The sequence below is a fragment of the Calonectris borealis genome, chromosome 8 (genome assembly GCF_964195595.1).
Source record: "Calonectris borealis chromosome 8, bCalBor7.hap1.2, whole genome shotgun sequence".
Classification (NCBI taxonomy): domain Eukaryota; kingdom Metazoa; phylum Chordata; class Aves; order Procellariiformes; family Procellariidae; genus Calonectris; species Calonectris borealis.
Genome location: NC_134319.1, coordinates 30,184,680 through 30,198,899, shown reverse-complemented (window position 1 = coordinate 30,198,899; position 14,220 = coordinate 30,184,680). Strand labels below are relative to the sequence as shown.

General features: G+C 53.9%; 1 protein-coding gene across 1 annotated transcript; it reads left to right on the top strand.

The window, feature by feature from the left end:
* Positions 1-5,370: 5,370 nt before the first annotated feature.
* Positions 5,371-11,864, top strand: LOC142085105 (flavin-containing monooxygenase 3-like). The gene is made up of 9 exons (XM_075156706.1): positions 5,371-5,474; positions 5,646-5,787; positions 7,630-7,818; positions 8,122-8,284; positions 9,193-9,335; positions 9,459-9,658; positions 9,787-10,145; positions 10,599-10,671; positions 11,348-11,864. The coding sequence occupies exons 2-9, from the start codon at positions 5,656-5,658 to the stop codon at positions 11,685-11,687; spliced, it is 1,599 nt and encodes a 532-aa protein (XP_075012807.1). The 5' UTR covers positions 5,371-5,474; positions 5,646-5,655; the 3' UTR covers positions 11,688-11,864.
* The last annotated feature ends 2,356 nt before the right edge of the window (positions 11,865-14,220 follow it).

The window sequence follows — 14,220 nt, the reverse complement described above, 5'->3', positions numbered from 1 at the left end:
CGGGTGCTGTGGAGTCGGGCTGCTGCACCCAGAGACCATCCCCTGAGCACGTCATCGGGGCTGGAGGAGCCTTTCAGAGAGGAGAAGGGACATTGCCTTCTTCAGGTGGGTTTCTTGTAACTGGCAATTAGCAGCCCTGAAAACATAACGAGGCAACTTGTCTCCCTGTTGCTGGGGAGCAGTGGTGGCCTGTGAAGAGAAAAGGGAGAGCTGTGCTCTGGGAGAGCCAAGCATGAGGACCTCGCTGGACATTTTGTTCCTGCTCTGCCTTGGAGGAAGCAGCCAGGCTAGCATTGAAGATGCTAGTAATTAAAGACCACCTCCCAGGAGTAAGGATCTGATCATGCCCCCGTACTGGGCACTGGTGAGGCTGCACCTCGAATACTGTGTTCAGTTTTGGGCCCCTTGCTACAAGAAGGACATTGAGGTGCTGGAGCGTGTCCAGAGAAGGGCAAGGAAGCTGGTGAAGGGCCTGGAGCACAAGGCTGATGAGGAGCGGCTGAGGGAACTGGGGTTGTTTAGCCTGGAGAAGAGGAGGCTGAGGGGAGACCTCATCGCGCTCTACAACTACCTGGAAGGAGGTTGTAGTGAGGTGGGTGTTGGTCTCTTCTCCCAAGTAACAAGCGATAGGACAAGAGGAAATGGCCTCAAGTTGCGGCAAGGGAGGTTTAGATTGGACATTAGGAGAAATTTCTTTACTGAAAGAGTGGTCAGGCCTTGGAACAGGCTGCCCAGGGAAGTGGTGGAGTCACCATCCCTGGAAGTATTTAAAAGACGTGTAGATGAGGTGCTTAGGGACATGGTTTAGTGGGCACAGTGGTGTTGGGTTGACGGTTGGACTCGATGATCTTAGAGGTCTTTTCCTTAATGATTCTATGATTCTATGTCCAGCTTGCAAGAGTTCATCTCCCCTGGCTCTTGAGCACCACCTCACACTGCCAGCCCTCAGTGATAACAGCGTCATGGGGAGGGCTTGCAAACTCTGGGTTTGCACCAACCTGCACCCTGGGTCCTGCGATCTCCACTGCAGGAGATGGGACAAGAGCGGCCCATGTGGAAAATCAGCATTGGAGGTGCTGAGCTTGATTAGCCTTCCTTCTTTTGCAGCCTTCATCCCAGTGAACATCCTAAACCCTTGGTAGATTTCTCCACTGAAGCAAGGAGGGGATCCTTGCCTTTCCATGAGGCACCTGAGCAAATCGCAGTAGATGGCAACTTACAACTCAACTCATCTGTGCCACCGGGGCTGGAAGGCATGAGGTGAGGACGAACGTGTGCCTGTGGAGGTTTGCTCAGGGTGGTTAAACCAGATGCCTTCTGCTGGGTACCTCTCTCCTGAGGACAAAAGGGAAAGCATGGTTAATTAGCAGGAATTATGTGATTGTTAAAACCTGTTCCAGGCAGGTGTGGTCACAAAGCACCCCAAGCGGTTTTGTGCTAAGACTTGAGCCGCTGGTGTCCTGTTCGCTGAACAAAGGCTGTGTTTGTTCCTTCTCCAGTGGGGGTGTGCCAAAAAACAGCTCAAACCTTGCAATCCCAGCCTGGGACCTCACCAGGACTTGGGACTCCAAGCAAGGCTTGCACGTTTGTGGTGGAGGACAGCCCTTTCCCTGGGGAGGTCCTTGACAAAATACTGGCAGGGCAGGGGTAGGAGAAGCAGCCAGGAGGAAGGGGTTTCCTCGAGCGAAGAGTAACCCTTGAGATAATGCCCACGTTTGGGAGCAGATCCCATGGGTTGTCTGTGTCCGTAGCACCTACAACCGCAGGCGAGCTGCAGCAATCACTGCGAGCATGGCAAGGGCTGTGTATCACTGGCCGGAGCAGTGCTTCGCCGGGGTTGCGGTGAAGGCATTTGATACACGTGTCCTTGTGGGCCTTTGCTCCTGCCTGCCAGGTTGTGTAAGGCTTGGAACAGAGCAGAAGCCAGGCAAACACTTGGGTGCCTTCATGCCAGGTGATTGCCCAAGAAAAGGACGATCCTGTGAGAGATCCTCAGTGCCAAGTACCTTTGAGCAGCTTGTGCTGCAACGAGGGCGGCTGTGGCTTCCCATGAGGTTTCACCTGGTGCTCCAAGGATCCTGCCTGCATCCAGACAGTGCCTCTAGAAAATAGCACATGGGCAGGAGAAAGAATGAGGGAGGACGGAGAGAAGCTCTGCCTAAGGATGAATCCCAGAGAAGGCATGGAGATGGACTGGAGGTCTCCAGAACACCAAGCTCCAAGGTGTAGTGTAGTGGGGAAGGGGTTAGAGGAGAGATGTCTTTGAGATAGACGCAGTAAGACGTGTTATTGTCTTGCAATTGCTGTACCTAAAAAAGATTTCATGGGAGGCACGGTGAGTTTTTTGGTTGGTTTGTCCTTGTCTGGGAAGGTGACTGTGGTGAGCTGTGAAGCTGAGGGCGAGCGATGCCCTCAGAGCTCCCATCTCCGCTGAAAGGCTGCGGATCAGAACAGCTCCCTAGGGAATGACAAAACCAACTTTCAGGGCTGGCAGAGGGTTAAGGAGAGCAAAGAGACGCTGTTACATTTGCTCCCCCATGGCAAGGCATTAGCATCCCCCGGGATGCTCCATCCATCAGCCCCGAACCTAATGGGAATGATCCTGGAGCCCTTTCCTGGAAAAGGGCTTTTCTCGCAAACAAAAACAGGGAAGAAGGGTGTGGAAAAGCAAATGAAAAATGTATCTTTAGCCGCGTTCAAGAAAAACAAGGGCTGGCCTGGGGAGTGCTCCGACGTAATTATTGCAGAGCAAATGCGAGGTGAATGCTCTTGTTTACTGCCTCGCTTTATGTAGCTCCAGCTGTGGATTTATTGTCCCCCCACCAGCTGTGGCTGCTGCAGCGCTGCTGGCTGCTCGGGAGGGCTCTGCCCAGCCTCCCGCGCGGGGTGTTTCTCATTTCATGCTTCAAAGATGGTTGAACAATGTAGCTGCACATCAAAGGGCTGAGCGGAGCCGGAGGGATGCGGGAGGAGAGGACGATCGCCGGCCCCACGGGAGTCGTGGGCGCCCGTGGGGCCCCGCTGCTCCCAGCCAGGCCAGCGGCACCTCCGGCAAGTTCGGTTCATCCCCGGCTGCCAACGGAGCCGGGAGCCCAGCTGCTGCTCTGCGCTCGCGCCGGGCGGAGATCAGAGGAGTCCCGGGGATGAGCCCTCCGCGAGGCTGAAGGCTGCTGCTGGCCGGTGTGATGCCCTGCTGGCCCCAGGCCCATTGCTGCGGTCAAGTCGCTACGCTGGGGCTTATTCCCCTTCGGCACACTGAGGGATCCTCTTCCCGGCTGTTTGGACTGAAATGCAACTTGGGGAAGCATTTGACTCTTGCTGCGGGTGTTGTGCCGCATCCAGCGCCGCAGAGCCCCGTCCGGCTGAAGCAGGAGCAGTGCAGCATGTGGTCAAGCCGCTGCCCAGCCTTGCAGCCAGGGTGCGTGCCGAGCATCCCCCTGGCTGCCGCCTCAGGGAGTCTTTGCATGCCGCAAAGGGATCAAAATTGGAGGATTTTTCACCCTCTGCTTCGACGGCGCTACCAGCGGGGGGGGTTGAGAGTGGCTGCACAGAGACCGGCTGTGGTGGCCGCTGACCACCACCCACCATCCGCCCTCGGTTAATGAACACATGTGTCTCTCTTGGTGCTGATGGCAGCCAGGACAAACAGAGCTGCAATCGCACGAGCTGTGTCAAGGCCGGAATCACGGCACGCACCAAGACAAACAGTGCCATCAGCCTCTCATGGCTCCTGTCACTGCAGGTTGTCCCCGGTCAGATTGCTGTAGCCCCCTCCGAGCACCGCGGGAAGCCACCTCCAGCCTCGGGCGTGCCACTGCTGCGAGGCAGCTTCGGGCTGGAAGAAGGCAGGGTTTTGTAAGTGAGACTGCTTTTTCCTGACTGTTCTTGCTCTTTTGGAGGTTAGGAGCCCTCTTCTGCTCTCACTTTCCTGTAGCATAGAATAAAAAGTCAAACAGGAGTTTGCAGTTGTTGGGCAGAACTACATCTAGTGCCATTAGAGATGTTGAAGCTTTTTCCTTTTTTTTCCCCAGGGAAAAACACCCTGACTTTTCTCTTTTTCTTTGCCTTCCCACACCTGCTGTTCTCCTTCCCTTTGTTTTCCCTTTTTAGAAAGGGGAAAAAATGTCCAAAATATTTTTTTTTTTTGAGGAAAATGGCAGCTGGGAAATGGTGAGTCAAGAGGTCCATGGCCTTTTCCTCTTTCAGACGCTTGACAGCTGTGTCACTCCAGGTTAATGATTGACTCTTCCTGCACCTTTGTTCCCTTCCTTCTGCCTTGGGTTGACCTTTCCTATCTCCATGCCAGGACTAGGAGGAGGCATGCTCTCTCGCTGTGCATTCCTCCTGGGTGTTGTTTTCTGACAAATGCTTTAATTCATAGAAGTCCTCCTCCTCCTCCTCCTCCACGTCGTGTCCTGCAGGAGAGGATCCACTCTTCCTCTAGGAATCCATAAAGCCAGCTTGGCAGTTTATTCATATTAAGTCAACTTAACCATGACTCCAAAGCTGATCCCTTGGAAAGCCCAACCAATTTGGCAGATAGTGGAAAAATTAGCAATTTTATTCTATTTTGGTTTGGTTGTTCAATCATTTTTTCTGGCATTCTCTGTTCTTTTTTATTTCAAGTCAATTTAGCATGAATTAACAGCCCAGCTTAGACAGCTTTAGAGGCTCCAGCAACTGCACGCTGTCGGCTTTCGAACAGGCGTACTCCCAGCTGAACGGTTCTCCCGTCTGGAGGCAGGGATTTGATGGATGAACTCCCACAATGAGACTTAGATGAAGAGTGTAGAGATGGATTGGGATTTGCAAACAGACTCCTCCGCGCTTGCCTGCGCTTTGTCCTTCCCCCACAGATGTCCTCTGAGACACGCTCGCCCCATTTATTAGAAGGGGAGAAAGCGGCCAGGTGCTTCGAACAGGAGCCTGCCCGGTGCCGGGGTGGCTTGTCCCCGGGGCGGTGCTGCCAGCTGCCCTCTCTGCAGGGGAATAACTGCAGTGCTGGGGTGGAAGGATGGGGCGAGGTTGGGCAGCCTGGTCCCACCTGCCGCATTTGACGACACGGGCATTGCTGTGCCGTTTCGGAGAGGGGTGTGTGTGTGCACGTATATGAGAGATGCTGCTCGTCCCATGGGCCGGAGGTGGCTGCTGCTGCTCAGTGACCCTGGGTTCTATCTTGCAATAATTTCAGTCTGACACTTTATTTCCTAATTTAGGAGCTCTGTGCCCACAGCTCCTCCTCGTGTTACAGCTCTGGGCTTGCTGAAGTCCAAACAGCTCAAGTCGCTCATCGATACAACCCCTCGGCGCTGGCCCTGCCTCCCGTGCAACGCTGCATAAAAGCCCTGCTCTTTCGGGGCAGCTCCTCTTGAGCTGCCGCTCCTCTCCACGAGAGATCCCCTGGGTACCAGGAAAAGCTCTTCCACCCCGCCCAAAACTTTTACGCACGTACCTGGGGGCTGCACGGGAAGCAGGTGAGCAAGGATCAGCAAGAAGCCCTCCCCCCTGGGTTATTTAAGGAGCTGGGGGAGCTGTGCTGGGGAGGAGGTGCCCTGCTCCTGCGGGGCATTGCCGGGGGCTGCAGACCCACCTGGGCGAGCGTGCCCGGCCGGTCTCCGTGCCACCACAGCCACGTTTCCCCGCAGGCAGGACAGCATGGTGCGGCGCGTGGCGGTGGTGGGCGCAGGCGTCAGCGGGCTGGCGGCCATCAAGTGCTGCCTGGACGAGGGGCTGGAGCCCATCTGCTTCGAGCAGAGTGAAGGCATCGGGGGGCTCTGGCGCTACACGGTGAGTGGCTTTGGCTGCCTGGTTTCAGAGCTGGCTGGGGAAACCTCTGTCCTTGGGGCTGGGAGTTTGCCCCCTGTGTGCTTGACCCACTTGCTCTGCTCTGATGGCTGCACATGGGAGGGCTTGGCTGGTTCAGTACAGGTCCCCAGGTCCCCTCCCTTACCCTGGGGACAGCCTGGCTGTCCCTTGGCTTGCTGAGCCAAATCCCCTCTGAACTGCCAACCCCTCTCCTTTGGGGACGGAGGAAGCCACCAGCTTCTCTCCAGCAAAGGGGCTGCAAACGCCTTGGGGCGGCACCGAAGACATCTCCCGCTCCCCTCAAAGCCCATGCAGACAGGGACGGCTCCGAAATGCAGGTCTTCAGGCTCTGCAAAAGTCACCCTGTGGGGCTGCCACCAGTCACCCCACCTTGGGGAGCACACACTGCTCCTCAGGGTAGCTCTCAGCATGCTTTTACCTAGTGGCCATGGACCACAGAGCCAAAAGGGAGCCCGAATGAAGAATTAGAGGGTCAGACCCAGAGCCATCTTGTGCCATGTGCCCACCCGCCGGCAGGCTGGGGCCAAGGGGACAGTTTGGGGTGTGATCGCAGTTGCAGGAGCATCTCAGGGTGCTGTTAGGGAAAGGAATTGAGCCCGTGTGAGTTAAAACCTGAGGCAGAGGGGGAGGGCAGAAAGCCTGTTCTGGGTGATCTGCAACATTGGATTCATCTCAAAACACAGACCACATGTTCTGTCTTTTCTGGGGAGGGCTCCAGCTAGTTCCTCCAGAGAGTTTGGCAATACTTTTTGATACATATAATGGAGAATTTCGGAACAGAATATCACTATTGAGGTGAAAAGTAAAAACCACTTCAGGTCTGTATCTGTTGGGTTTTTTTCTTTTATTGGAAGTCGGTAATCATCTGGCCAACCCAAATATGAATTTTCCAGCACGGAAACCTTGCTGCATTTTTCCCAGCTCTGTCCTGGCATCAAAACCATGGGGAAAGGGAAATGCATTACCTGTGTTTTGTGCTGTTAAGTGCCAAGTGTCAGGGCAGACATAGCAGGTGCCCCCCGATGGGGACAGGGTGATGTGTGGGGCTGGCCACTTTGGGCAGAACTGGACCAGGCCAGCACAGGCCCCACTGAATGGTGGTCTTGGGGATTTTGGCAGATCCCCCATGTCCTGACCTTCGGTCAGCGGGACACTGGCTGGCTGGCACGGGCATTGCTGGGTGGTAGGCACAAACCTTCGTCCACGTCCCAGGCCAGACCTGCCCCACGATTGCATAAAGCATGGGCAGCCGAGCCGCTGCGCCAAAGCAAACACATCCTGCTGGGCTTCTGCCTTCGCTTGTGCAATTGCCAAAGGAGCGATGTCCGAGCGCGCTAGCGGGATTTTGGAAGCTTTACGGGCAGACCAGGAGGAAGCTGGGCACTGGGAGGCCCCAGGTTACTTGTCTCCTGTGATATTTTGCATGTGTCCATGTGCACGAGTGTAGCTGTGTCACACCTGACCTCCCGATGCTTTCTGGATGTGCAGCAGAGAGGCTCTGGCGTGGTCCTTCCACAGCACTCCCTTCCCCTGAGGTTTCCACTTTCCCTGGCAGATGCGCATGGAACCGGCTCCTAGGTGCCTCGGGTGATGCCAACCCTCCTCCCGGCCTGTTAGGACACTCCTACACTCACAGGGGGTTATTTGGTCATTGCACTTGATGACTTTGCCATTTTTCTCTTGCTCCAGCCTGGAGGTGGAGGCCAGGAGGTGATGGTATCTGGAGGAGTTGGTGCAGGGCTCCAGGATAGGCAGGGGTCACGTCCCCCATAATGGGACACGTCCATGCTCCTCTCCCTCCAGGACCAGGCAGAAGAAGGCAGAGCCAGCATCTACCGCACCGTCTTCACCAACTCCTGCAAAGAGATGATGTGTTACCCCGACTTCCCCTTCCCCAACGACCACCCCAACTACATGCACAATGCCAGGCTCCAGCACTACATCTGCAAGTACGCTGAGCACTTTGACCTGCTCCGGCACATACGGTTCAAGGTAAAAAGCCTGGAGCGGAGAGGGGCAGTGAGTAGCGGGGGAACGTGGGCAGGAGGGACATTGCCTCTGTGCCTGGGTCTCCCTGCCTCAGGGAAAGTCCTGGGAGAAAATATTCCGGGGGAAAAAACCTCCTGGTTTTGTTAAAGCAGGTCTCATCAGGTCCCCTCCTTGTGCAGTCCCCAGAGCTGCCGGCATGAAATTGCAGGGGCGAACATCCCTGGGCTCCCCGGGACCTCTGAATCCCTAAACCTCTCGGTCTGCTCCGCGGACACCCATGGATCTCTTTCTTTTGTTTCTTTTAAGACCCTGGTCACCAAGGTTAGAAAACGCCCAGACTTTTCTGTGACGGGGCAATGGGAGGTGGTGACCCAGAGAGATGGGAAGGAAGAGACAGCGGTTTTCGACGCTGTTATGGTTTGCTCTGGGCATCACGTCTACCCAAAGCTCCCCCTCGACGAGTTCCCAGGTAAGCTGCGCTGGGACACAGCCGAGCAAATACCTTCCATCACAATGTTCTTCCCTGCAAAAAATGCCTTTTCAGCATTAAAAGGGGAGCAATATTTTTGGGGATAGGGGTCCGTTCAGGAAATCAAAACCTGTTTTTTTTTTTAAAAAAAAAAAAAGCTCAGTATCCAAACCATATCAAAGCAGGGACAATGCTAATCTTTCCCAGGAAAAAATTATTTCAGGCTGTTTCCTTTAACAGAAGATTTTTCATGAAAGGATTTTGTAAAATATTTTTTTGACATTTTACCACGATTTCTGGTACAAATATCATGCGCATTACCAGACAGCCTTTGCCTCTCTGTGTAAAAAAAAAAAAAAAAAAAAAAAAAAAAAAAAAAAAATTTCCCAAATTATTGGGAAAAAATTTCTTTCTGGCAAGAAATATTTGGTGCTGGGGGTCTGGAGGTGCTTGGAGGACATGGGCTTGAGGCACCAACTGGTCAGAAAAACTCCCATCAGGTGCTTTGCCATCTTCTCTTTTAAAAATGAAAGCTGCTTCCCTGTCATTCACTACCGCAAGGGTGTAAAGCCATGCGGAGGGGATGGAGTGCGGCTGTCCAGGCACCTCGGGGCGTTACAATAGTACGCTTGGCGTTGGGGTTACAATAGTACGCTTTTGGGGTACAGAAATACTGCGCAAAGGTATCCTGTGCTTGCACAGTATTTCTTTTTAAATATTGAATGAAGCCAGAGACAAATCCCATCCCATCCCAAACTATGGGTTTGCAGCATCCCTTTGTGTACAGGAAACATCTTCTACTGTGAGAAACACTCAGATGGATGCTCCAGCAGCATCTGGAAGGCCAAGCACAGCCTCCCCTTTTCATTCCTGGGGTGAATTATGACCCTTTCTGTTCTCCTTCCCAGGAATACAGAAGTTTAAAGGCTGCTACTTCCACAGCCGAGACTACAAGGAGCCGGAGAAGTTCAGAGGGAAGAAGGTCCTGGTGATAGGCTTGGGCAACTCTGGCTGTGACATTGCCGTGGAGCTCAGCACCGTGGCATCACAGGTACGGGGACCTACACCAGAGCCACTGGGAAAGGGGGGGGATCCTTATCTGCTTGAGCACATGCCACCACCTCTGAGACAGCCATCATGGGGGCAGCTCACCCTTTCCTGACTGTCCCCCTAGGTCTATCTGAGTTCCCGAAGCGGATCCTGGGTGATGAGTCGCATCTGGGACAACGGCTACCCCTGGGACATGCTGGTCATCACTCGTTTCCAGACCTGGCTGGGGAACATCCTCCCCAGGGCGCTCAGCGATTGGCTGTACGTGAGAGGCATGAACCGGTTCTTCAAGCACGAGAACTTCGGCCTCATGCCACTGAACAGGTACGCACGGGGCCGTCCACCCCCAAACCTCCTAGGGGTGCTGGTTCCGGACAAGGCTGGACTGTGCCTATCCTGGGCCGGCAGCAGAAGTTACCTCTGTGACAGCCCCACCACGTTTGCCCTTGCAGAACTTCCCGCAAGGAGCCGGTGTTCAATGACGACCTCCCGAGCCGCATCGCTTGTGGCGTGGTGGTGATGAAGCCGAATGTGAAGGAATTTAGAGAGACGTCCGTCTTGTTCCAAGATGGGACTGTGCAGGATGACGTTGATGTGGTCGTCTTCGCCACTGGTTACAGTTACTCCTACCCTTTCATGGAGGATGATTCCATCATCAAAAGCAGGGACAATCAGGTCACGCTCTACAAAGGCATCCTCCCTCCTCAGCTCAAGAAGCCAACCATGGCAGTCATTGGGCTGGTCCAGTCCCTTGGACCCACCATTCCAACAGTGGACCTCCAGTGCCGCTGGGCAATCAAGGTGTTTCAGGGTAGGTGGATGGACATGTGCTGGGCGAAGGTCTATTTTCTGTTAATGGGAGGCAGCATTTCCCAGCAGCAATGGGCAGGCTCAAACTGAAAATCAGGGCAGTGTCTGAGTGCTGAGGAACACAACCGGGTTTGGTCAGAAATATCAATAATCAGTTCTCCATGTGATGAGGTGCTTCTCATTGTGGGAGCAGGTCACTTTTCAGCTCACTGCAGATATCAATGAAGTCCCCGTGGTGGGGCTGAAGAGCCTCTTGAGCATCACTGTACACCTTTGAGGACAGGGGAGCCAGTGTCGGATCCCCAACACGTAAGCTTGACCCAAGCCCAGCTCTTGACACCAAAGGGAAGAGAGGCACTCAAAGGCTCGGCTGATCCCTGCAAACCCCATCTGCTGCAGGAGGCATCTCCTGGGCATCACTTCCCTTTGCCGATGTTCTTCCTGCTCTTTTCAGGACAGTGCACGCTCCCCCCAGTCACTGAGATGATGGATGACATTGATGAGAAGATGGGGAAGAAGCTCAAGTGGTAAGTTCAGCTCATGGGACTCCTGTGCTGGCAGAAGAGCCCTGCCATCGTCTCAGCCCCAAGTGGGCTGGATACAGGCACTGCGGAGGCCTGAAACAGGCAAGTTTGGGTGGAAAATTTGTGATGGAAAGATTTCCTGTCTGAAAAGGCTCATTTGCCATCACTGAGCGTTATCAGGCTGAAAAAGCATTTCTCATTCACACACATTCAGGGTGAGGCCCCAGCAGAAATAGAACATTTCCATCATTATTCTTCAAGTGACACTGTTTTGTTTCATAAAGCCCATGGAAGTGCCTTACTCTCCCCCCCTCTCTGAGTGTATCTGATATTATAGTGAAGCAATACTTTAAAAATATGAATATAACCAGTGAAAGCTGAACCTGGCCCAAGCAATGTTTTCTTTTGTTTTTAGAAACGGTTGTATTGTAGGAAGTTTCAAAACGCAACGTTTTCTTGTGAGCCAGATTCCTCCACTAACAGCAGCAATGATGCATGTCCCCTGGAGCCGTGGCCCCCAGCCAGCTCCGCTCCCCAGGTTTGGTGGGGGAGAGCAGAGGACAGACTCTGCCTTCACTGTGCTTAAAGAAAAAAATGGAGAGAGAGGAAAAAAAAAAAAAAAAAAAAGGTGGGGAAAACCTAAAGCAGCCCCTCTTTTCCTCCCTTCTCTCCCCCGAAGGTACGGGAGCAGCACCACGCTGCAGACGGATTATATTACCTACATGGACGAGCTGGCCTCGGCCATCGGCGTGAAGCCCAACGTGCTGAAGCTCCTGCTGACGGACCCGCGGCTGGCGCTGGAGGTCTTCTTTGGCCCCTGCAGCCCCTACCAGTTTCGGCTGATGGGCCCGGGGAAGTGGAGCGGGGCCAGAAAGGCCATCCTCAGCCAGTGGGACCGAACACTGCGGACCACGCAGACGCGCATCACCCCCGCCGCCCCCACCGCCTTCCCCTGCCTGACCGTGCTGGGGCTGCTCTTCCTCCCGCTCCTCCTCCTCCTCGCCACCCTTTACTGCTAGGGGACCCCGGAGGGACGTGGCGAGGACAGGGAGGGATGCAGGAGTATCGAGCGGTGTGCGTGCGTGGGATGCTTTCTCCTGCTGGGCAATGAGTGCTGCTGCCCTATTCGTTACCCTGAAAATAATTCATCAAGACATCCCTAAAAAATGTCATCAATAAATCGGGTGCAATCTCCAGGCCTGGTAAATTTGGGAGGTGTCTCAGCTGGGGCCATGAAAGAGTGTAAATACTAGCCCCAGTAGGTAATGCTGGTTATTTTATCCCTCTAAATCTGTTCAAGTAGTGGTGTATTGCTACATGTCTTTAAATCTCCCTGTCTCTTCTCTCTTTTTCCAGTGGAAAACTGGAGTCAACGTGTTTGGTTTTTCAAGAAAAGTTCTGGTGTAGAGCTTGTGCTCTGGCTAAAATGAGCTTGTCTGAACGATGTCAGGGAAGGAAAGAAGAGGGTTTGTGGGGCGCTGGCAGGGCAGCCCCTCTTCCCCTGGGGTGGTCAATAAATGGATGTGGGCCAGGCTGTCACAAGGGCTGGCTTACATCTGCAAAATGGGTTGAATGACCTCATCGTTATCAGACAGGGCGTCACGGCCCGTGCGCTGCTGAGAGCACGCCGGCTGTGCCGCTCTTCCCTGGGCAGATTGCAGGGAGGAAGCTACACCCAGCTGCTATTTTTTAATTTCTCTCTTCTGTAGCTGTTCTTATGTGTGTAAACCCACCCCAAGACCAGAACCCCAAACCCAACAGCATCTCTCCAAATGAGGACACCATGGGGTAGTCCTTTGCAGAGCAGAGACACGCCTCCCATGTTTCCTTTTACACCACCTTCCACCTTCCTCTGCTATTCAAACAATTAATTATTTTACAGGTGCAAAACCAGTAATCACCCATGATACTTTCACCCATTACCAGTTTGCGCCAAAAAGCCAGAATCTTAGCCAGCATTTCATGACATTGCTACTGCCGGGTGCCTTGGGGATACCAACGCCGAGGCCAGCTGCTGGGTGAAGATCAAGTGAACCTGCTGGGTGTCCTGCAGACCAAACATCACGGCAGTAATTTTTGCTTTGCTGAGGCAAAGTGCTCCACCTAGCAAGGACCAGTTTGCCAGCCCAGCCTGCCTCCCACGGCCCAGAGCTTGCTGAAATGGTGGGAGGCAACAGCATCGGTGCCGGGGGAGTGCCTGCTCCCCACACACCGTGCCACTGGGGCCAGGCTCCCCGTCTCTGTGCGGGTCAGTAAATGCTTGTTTCCCAGAAATCCCCCACCAATTAAGGGGAACGAGCCAAGCCAAACCATTACTACAGTTGGCCCGGGTATTTTAGGGCAGGTGAGGATGGGAAGCACAACTGAGCACCCAGCTCTGCCTGTTTTGCGTCGGCATCGCACAGCGTGCGGGGACCCATGTATTGATGCATTTGCTATGGTTTCCTTTCAGACTACAGCCATCAGGATAAAAAATACAAATGCCGGGACTTCTCAACCACCTGCCAGTGGGCTGTTGTCACCAAAACTAATGGGAAGGAAGAACTGGCCGTTTTTGATGCTGTGATGGTTGGTGTCACTCACCATATACATCCATATGTTCTGCTGGAGTCCATCCGAGGTAAAAGCTGTTTATGGAGTGCTGCTAGAGGCACATGTCTAGGAGCAGGGTTAACAAACTGCATATGTGCCAGATGGGGAAGTTATTTCCAGAATAATACCAGCCGAGCAGCTGTAAGATGGGAAGCCGGGGAGGCGGCTGGCCTGTCCACAGCCAGCCAGGGCTGCTGGTGCCTGGGACCCAGCCTACGCCCCACCGGAGGGGCTGAAACCAAAGCCTTCAGCCTGTCTTTGGCTGGAAGCAAATGGAGGTTCACTATGAGGGTTGGAAAGGCACCATCCTGCATGGTCTGGGGAAAAGCAGAGGAACAGCCCAAATGCTCAGCCAGCATCATCCCCTTCCAACACCTTGGTGCTGCATCCAACGCCGCAGGGCTACAGCCAGGCTACGGCGGTTGTCCTTGGCTGTTGAGACAAATGCCGCATGGCACGAGATGGATGATTCACCGCTCTTGGATTATTCCTCCCTTACGCCTCACAAAATGAGGCTTACACCTTTGGAAATATATCACAGCTGTTTGTGCTTGTGTTTCTGGTTTCATCCGTAAAGCCCAGAACTGACGATATTCCTGGAGACCATGCGGCTGTTACCGGGACCCAGTGCAGGAGGCAGACGATGCAGATCCATGGTCCCCAGATGGGTTACCACGCTGCTCACACGCTTCTCCAGAAAAGTCCACCTAACTCTTGAAGGGGTGGCTGCAAAAAGAGACCGTTGTAGCTGCTTCTCCACTTTCTCACCAGCTCAATCCCTGCCGCAGCCCCTTGTCGAAGATGCCGGCAAAATCCCACCCGGTGGGCAGGGCAGGGGTTACCATCTGGGTTTTCTGCAAAAAAGCTGTTTGTAATCCCAGTTTTTTTCCATGTGCATCCCTGCCATCTTGCAGCAGCAGCGTTGTGCGAGTCCTGTGCATGGTGTTGGGAAATGGGGTG